The 7,780-nt window shown below is 40.4% G+C and overlaps 1 protein-coding gene across 1 annotated transcript; it reads left to right on the top strand.

Moving 5' to 3' along the window:
* Positions 1 to 3,390: 3,390 nt before the first annotated feature.
* Positions 3,391 to 4,356, top strand: LOC306915419 (tetraspanin-3-like). Its single transcript, XM_079492745.1, has one exon. It carries the CDS (start codon positions 3,486 to 3,488, stop codon positions 4,245 to 4,247), a length of 762 nt encoding a protein of 253 aa, XP_079348871.1. The 5' UTR covers positions 3,391 to 3,485; the 3' UTR covers positions 4,248 to 4,356.
* Positions 4,357 to 7,780: the final 3,424 nt, after the last annotated feature.

Here is a 7,780-nt window from a genome sequence, read left to right as displayed (position 1 = left end):
ATTAGTTTTGCACGAAAAACACTCCTTGGGCTAAAAACGGCCATAGCCATCATCACAGATGTGATGAGGTAAGCACATTTGGGCACATTTGGGCAAGTGGCTATGGCCAAACTAGGGGGTCTATGGCCAAACTAGGGGTCAAACTCCTTGGGCTAAATTCGGCCATATCCACTTGCCCAAATGTGCTGACCTAATCACATTTGTGATGACGGCTATGGCCGTTTTCAGCCCAATGAGTGTTTTTCGTGCATAGCTAATGCTTGGAATGCATTCATAATCATGAAAACCCCCTAGTTTGACATGTCACATGCTATAAGCATAATGAACATTTTGCCTTATATTGGTTGTTGATGGTACCCCAACTTTCAGCAGCTGTCAAAAGTTCCCCTAGGGTGGTTGAATATAAAGCAATGTGGGATATGTTAGTAGACACCCTTCCAAACACATTGGTGAAGAAAATTCTTGGTAAGGAATTTATTACCAGATTTTATTAATATCCCCATACTAAATAACGTTCTAATAATGTTCTAGACCACCTATAGACCCGACTTCACCAACAGAGACCCGGGTGACACATAAACAACAAGTTTGGACAGCCCCACGAATTAGTGTTACGGAAAATAGCAAGTGTCTTGGAGGCAGCCAACATCTGTCGAGGCGATGGGGTGGCCTTTGAGAAGTTTGCGCTTCAAGTACAGTCGCTGGTAGGCATGCTAACAACCCTAGGCCCAGAGGGAGACACAGCACTTAGATGCGGCTCACAAGTTGCACGACTCCTCAACAAGCTGCCACCAGAGATAAGAGTTGAATTCCGCCGCACAATGCTCTGCGGCCCAGGAGCAACCAACACCCTGTTGGAGTTCTCGGAGTGGTTGAAGCAAGAGTCCTAGCCATATAGCCTGTGCAAAGGCAAACACCTTGAAGTCCTGCTTGAGGTGAACAGTGAGCGAAAGACTCAACGGAAAACCTGAAGATCTGCCTTCAGAACTATCAGGCAGGATGTGCAGACACTGAAGGCATCAGTGTCGTTCTCTGTGTCCCCAGCATGTCAACCAAAGCAATGTTACCAAATCAAAGGAGCCTTCACCTCAAGTCACCTGGGGCTGGGTGAGCAATCGTATCCTGTATCTAGCCTCACAACTAAATACAGACACTTGGCCAGACTGCCGCTACAACGGTTTGAAAGGGTCAAACCCCTCATCCTGATTGGGGAAGACCACCTAATCACACCAACCGAACAATTGAGGTTGGGGCCTCCAGGTGGGCCAGCAGCCATCTGCACAAGACTGGGCTGGACCCTGCAGGAAAGCAATCTCCAGTCAAGACAATGTAAGAGCCCCAGAACACAGAGCTCATGAGGATGGAGAAACACTGGCAGGATGCCACCAAGATACAACGCCCAAGAGACCCAGAGTGTGCCATGTGATCGGAACTTAATACTCCTAACAGAGACTTTAAGAAATAATCGAGGTAGAGAGTGGACTGAAACAATGTCACGTTTATTACAAGGAGTGGTCTGTACCAGCCCAGGGAGGTGCACGGATGCAAGCCTCCCCAGCTGCAGACACGAGTCTCTCTTATACACAGTGAAGGAACACAAATACATTTGAGGTGTGGTCAGTGGACATGGTCAAACATGGGTCTTGGGTAAGAATAGGTCATCTTGACAGACAATCAACAGGTGGAAGCCTTGCTCCAGGCAGTGTAGTATTTTCTGCCACTACAGTCCGCCATTTCAAATATGTAAATTAAATTCCTAATATTAATTTATACCAAGGAACATGAGATACTATACTGTCTGCAGATTTACTACAAAAAGATGACTTATATATGGACTATCTCCTAGAGTAAGAAAGGTTTACATTTAAGTGTATTCAATGTTCACCCACATGATAATTTTCTTTTTATTACACACAACTTCTGATGGCTGGTAGGGGCGAAAACCCTTTTTCTTCTTATTGGGAAATTCCAACCTACGACCCTCGATTTGTCTTGAGCGATCACTCATAAGCCAGCATCAGGTGTAGTCTTTTTCCGTGGTTCTTTCCTCCATGCAAATGTTCTCCTCTCCTTATGTTTCTGTCACACGTTGTGGCATGGCATTTTAGTCTTTTTTCCCCATGGTGGGCCCAGTATTTCGTCTTTATCCGGCTCCCATCGCTGTCACTGGGGGGTGACTGCGGGAATTGAATGCGTGTGGGCCTTGTAGGGACGTCTGGAGTCTCTGGACGGACATGATGATGTGGCTTGGCTCTCATTGGTGTCACTGGCCCATGTGACATATTTATATGTCTGTCAGGTTTTCTTAGAGGGAGAACAACTTGCAGGTAATTTTGTTCACTTGAATTATTTCCACCGTGGTTAAAAAGGTGGTTATACAAAATTCATTTCAATATTATTATTATTATTATTATTATTTTACATTAATTGTCTTCAGCTTCAGCTTGTTATGTAGACAGCTCTAGAATTGCACTTTATGTAGTCATAGCACTTTATAGTACACATGTATAATATATTATATAGTATAGTATGTATAGTTTACATAGATACTCCAATGTTACGTTCTTAGTTTACGCATGATTCATGATAACTACTTTTTATACATGTGATGTATGCCATGCTTTTTGTTATTGCTTAATGTAAGTCGCTCTGGATTAAGAGCGTCTGCTAAATGCCTAAATTGTAATTCATATAACACTAGACTGACGTCAATGTATGTGTGTATATTTACCCATCATACAAACCCAAATCCTTTCAGTGCTTTCTCTGGTTGTCTTCATTTGTTTGTTTGTTTTTTTCCTTGTTTAAACACATCTCCTGATATGTTTCTCTTAATTTATTGGATTTCAGAGCTGGAAAAAAACAAAACAACACACTACCCCTATTCTAAAACATTTGTTCTATACTTTTCCCCAGATGATAATACATAATTAGGAATTTATTAAGATCTATCTTGATCACAGTTGATCACAATCTTTCACAGTCTGATTTATGGTTAACTCCCTCTCTTATGGTTATTAGCTATATTGACAGGTTACACATTATTGCATCTTTACACTGTATTTCATCACTACTAGTATCCTCCTGTCAATACAAATATTTCAATAATGTATGAGATCGTGTGGGAGTGAGTGGGTTCTTACTTTGTCGATGTAATGTCTATAGATACTCATTTTTCCCTTTGTCCTTCCTCCTGTAATTGCATTGTATCACAACACTCTTCCTAGACGAGTTATTCTAAGTTTTTAGTGAGTTAGTCAATATCGCCATATTAACCATGCCATGCACACTGGGAAAGGAAGATATTCATTAAATTGTCAACACATTTAGACCATCAGGTGGAAGCCTTGCTCAAACCAAAACATCCAGAGGTTCAGTCGGTCAGTCGGGGTATCGGGATGTCAGCGGGCCAGGACAATATGTCTGAATAGAAGAAAAGCCTTTTAACTTTTATAGCAATACTGGATTCCTTCTCAGTATCAGGCATGGGGCAGTGCGGCATAACGTCGTCAAAGACGGTGTTGGTCTTTCTAAATCTGATATTTTGGGCAGCAGCTGGTATTTTATGCTATGTTGGAGCCTATGTGTTCATCACATATGATGACTATGACCACTTCTTTGAGGATGTGTATACCTTTATCCCTGCTGTGACCATCATCGCTGTCGGAGCCCTCTTGTTCATTATTGGACTCATTGGATGCTGTGCTACAGTACGAGAGAGCTACTGTGGACTTGCAACGTTTGTGATCATCCTTCTGCTGGTGTTCATGACGGAAGTGGCTGTGGTGGTTCTTGGATATATTTACAGAGCAAAGGTTGAAGATGAGGTTAACGGTTCCATCCGGAACGTGTATGACGAGTACAGTGGCACCAACAGTGATGCCCCGAGCCGTGCCATCGACTATGTGCAGAGACAGCTTCAGTGCTGCGGAATCCACAATTACTCGGATTGGATGAACACTCGCTGGTTTAATGAAACTAAAAACAACAGCGTCCCCATTAGCTGCTGCAAAAGTAATACAGAAGCCTGCACTGGATCTCTTGCTCATACTGAAGACCTCTACCCGGAGGGATGTGAAGTTCTAGTTGTGAAGAAACTAAAAAAGATCATGATGTATGTCATCTGGGCTGCACTAACATTTGCTGCAATTCAGATGCTGGGGATGCTGTGTGCATGTGTGGTACTCTGCAGGTGGAGCCGAGACCCCGCCTACGAACTACTCATCACTGGGGGAACCTACGCATAAAGTTTCCTTCTAACAATAATACGTTCACAGACGTGCACTAAGAGTGACTTAAACCGGTTTTGACCGAGAACATGAAAACAAACTATTTTACATACACTAACATCTTACCTTTTTTTTTTCCTCCTTTTACCTTTTGTTTTTCAAAAAGCTATTTGCCAAATTATTTGAATGGTCAATGGGGAATGAGATTTTACATGTAATCTGCTGCTGTGACTACCTACGTTTTACCCTTTGTTTGAGGTAAGTTAGAATGTGGTCGCTGGACCTTATACTGTATAGAATATGTGGACTGGGTACTTTCCTCATATGTCAGTTTGCACTATGTGTGTGTGTATGGTTTTGCAGTATTTTATAAATATTTAAATATAGTGTAGTACTTGAGTGAAAAAACTTCCCCATGTGTAGTCTAGTCTCCCCTGTACCTGTATCTGAATTACTGCTATTACTACTGGTTTGAGTGGAACCAACTCTTCACAAGCAGTACGTGTTCTGTTACTGTAAACAGCAAAATAGGCGACATGAGGCCAGGTCCTTTGAAATAACATTAATTTACTCATCAGATCTTTCAGACAAATGTGGGCCCGCAATTCTACTCGGTACATCTACAATTTGACATGCAATCTAAAATGCCGTAGAGGTTTTGTTTGTTTATTGTTTCAGCAGCCTACTGAATGTAGTTTTAGAGGTTTGACAATATGTCGCCATAGACTCAAGAATGTAAATGAACTGTAGGGAAATTTGAAGGAAAAATGAATTTGAATTAAATTATGTAATGAATTAAATTATGTTCCAATGCTTAAAATGAATTTGCATTAAATTATGTTCAACTTAAACTATACTTCATAAACTATACACTTCTTAAACTATACATGTCCCCCCCTCTGAGCACTTCTGTCGGATATAGATAGAATTTATCCATAGAATTGCTCATAATTGCTAGAACCATCGCTTTACTTTAAACATTTTTAATATTACCTAAGCTATTTAACAGCATCAACATCCTATTAACACTAAGCTATTTTACCCTATTCGTCACTTCCTCCTGCCAGTCTATCTATAATTGAAACAACGTGCTAGGTATGTTTTGTGCACGCAGATCTGCTATTTTTAAAAATCCTTTTCTATCTTTCGGTACATTTTTTTTCCCCCCTAACTTCAAATAAAATGATCTCACATCTATAAAGAAATAAACTAAGGATAAACACATCTAGGAATACATTTTGAAAAACACACACTAACAATAAACTTTCTCCGGTAAGTAGGAAGGCCGACTTGGTTAAATGGTTTTTAACTGTTAAATCTTGTTCATTGAAAATAGCTGATCCACGGGTTCACTCAACTGATTTCTTAAAATAAAATGCTAGTATTTACATGACTCTGCTGTAGGTTCTCATTGTTAAAATAGTATGTACATGACTCTGCTGTATATGGTTTACACTATTATTGATATATTTATTGATATATAAATAAACACCATGATCAACTAGACATTCAAATTGAACCTCATAGCTTATCATACAAATGTGTATGCGTCTTAATTAATTGACCAGTATGCTTGCTGCTTGATTGTTTGATGGAAAGTCCAGATAATAAAAATCCTTCCTTCTAAAGTCCTCCTCCGTCACATAATTGCATGGACAAGTCCCTGTCTGAAACAAGGATGCCGGCTGGAAGCGACAACTGTTTACGCCCCTTTTTGGGATATTACAAGCCATATTCTATGTACAAAGATGAAGCTCGCACTTTCAACACTGGTAGTGTTGCTAACAGTAATGAAAACACAATCGGATTCAGAAATCCGGTTGCACAGGTATCTGACCATTGTTCATACAGGAAAAAGACTGACTACAATGCAACAGCAGCTGTAACCATGCACCGTCAGTGACAGTGCATGTGTGTATTACGCTATGTTACTGAACTGTGGAGTATGCTGCACTTTGTAAAAATGGCAAAATATAACTCCTAACGTTGTTGAAGTGGGACACATATATCCCCCTGACTTATTTACAAAATCATTCCTGCATCCCAGGACTCATTTACTTTTAAAAATTACTCTTCTAAGAAATTAAAAAATTACTGGACACATCTAGAATCAATTAAACACATCTATAGTTAAATTAGAAGATAGTAAACACATCTAGTTAAATTCAGGAAGAAATTTTAGGAAGATAGTAGAGCATTGAGAATCTATTTACATCACTGCTTGGAATCAAAAAGTGAAATGCCTGACCCCGTTCTCTAGCTGATTAAAGCAGATAGGAGTACAGGCCTATTAGTTAAATGTTGACAACAAAAATGAGTCAACAGGGCATTTGCCATGAGTGTGACTTATCCAGAATAATAATCATCACCAGTCCTCGTGGAGGACAGTAACGGTTCACATTGGTCTAAATTCTAATTTCGCTCACAACACATCTTGCTGACCAGAGACAATGTTTTATGACAGACACACCTATTAGGGGACCTTCTCTTGCCCCCCCTTAAACACTGATGCCTGTCAATCACACTGCTACTCTGAAATGAGGGGTGCAAATGGACACTGAGCCCCCACTGTTATTTTAACAGCTGTGATCAGGCTATTTCTGCGGACAAGTTTACATTTTGCGTCTGAAAATGCCTATGCTATCTTGCCTTAGGCGTTGGGGAGGCTGGTGAACTAGTCAAGCCCAATGATTTAGGTACCCCTTGATATGTGAGTCTTACTTACAATATGAGATACTCAGTAGTATACGGTATCTATCTGCCTGTGTTATATATATTCTTCAGTGCTCCTGGGAACGCATGGGAGGGAGACATGACGTCATGCCCTCCACCGTTTCCGTAACAACTTATTTCTTACTTTACTGTTCCATATCTATGTCGTATATTACCTATTTTGTTTAAGGGTGCTACAGTAGTATTTACGCATTTTTAAATCTACATAATTAGTCAATGTATAAAGTCGAACCTTGTGTGCTCATGCCAATTTTGTATCCCTATTTGCATGATGTATCTGAGTGGCCATTGACCACTCTGCATTAAACATTACATAGGGAATCATCCCCTATTTGGCTGTGGGTTTGTCTGATTTGACCTATTTGTTCATTAATATTACGTTTGAATCAAGACCAATTTACTACAAGATTTGTGAGTCCTAAAACTCCCTTTATTCAGTTGTCTGATAGACTATTGACTATAGGAAAGTTGTATGATCATATTGACAAGCCAAAAAAGTATCTCATCAAGCTTGACGATTCCCCCCGCTTAAAGGACAGTGTCTTGTTACCTCCGTCGTAAAACTGCTTAATTTAGGCATGTAGCAGGGGTCGCTGCTCAACACGTAAAATGTCTTGAGACACTGTAGTAAAGTTGAATCAGATTGACCCCAAAAAGCAGTACTCTCTACTCACCCACTCACTATGACATCACCAATGGCCCACCATCGCAATCGCACGTACCTCGCCACAGAGTGGACGTACAGTGTTCCATCACATGAAAGGAAAAAGACAGTCATTAGTTCATCCCTGGAATGTTCCCTTTTCTCACATATAGTC

The sequence above is a fragment of the Electrona antarctica genome, assembly GCF_951216825.1.
Source record: "Electrona antarctica genome assembly, chromosome: 22".
NCBI classification, from domain to species: domain Eukaryota; kingdom Metazoa; phylum Chordata; class Actinopteri; order Myctophiformes; family Myctophidae; genus Electrona; species Electrona antarctica.
The sequence above is the reverse complement of the archived record's forward strand: the minus strand, read 5'-3'. Positions and strand labels throughout refer to the sequence as shown.

Coding starts and splice junctions, on each gene's coding strand:
- LOC306915419 (XM_079492745.1), top strand. CDS start 3,486: ATGGGGCAGTGCGGCATAACGTCGTCAAAGACGGTGTTGGTCTTTCTA.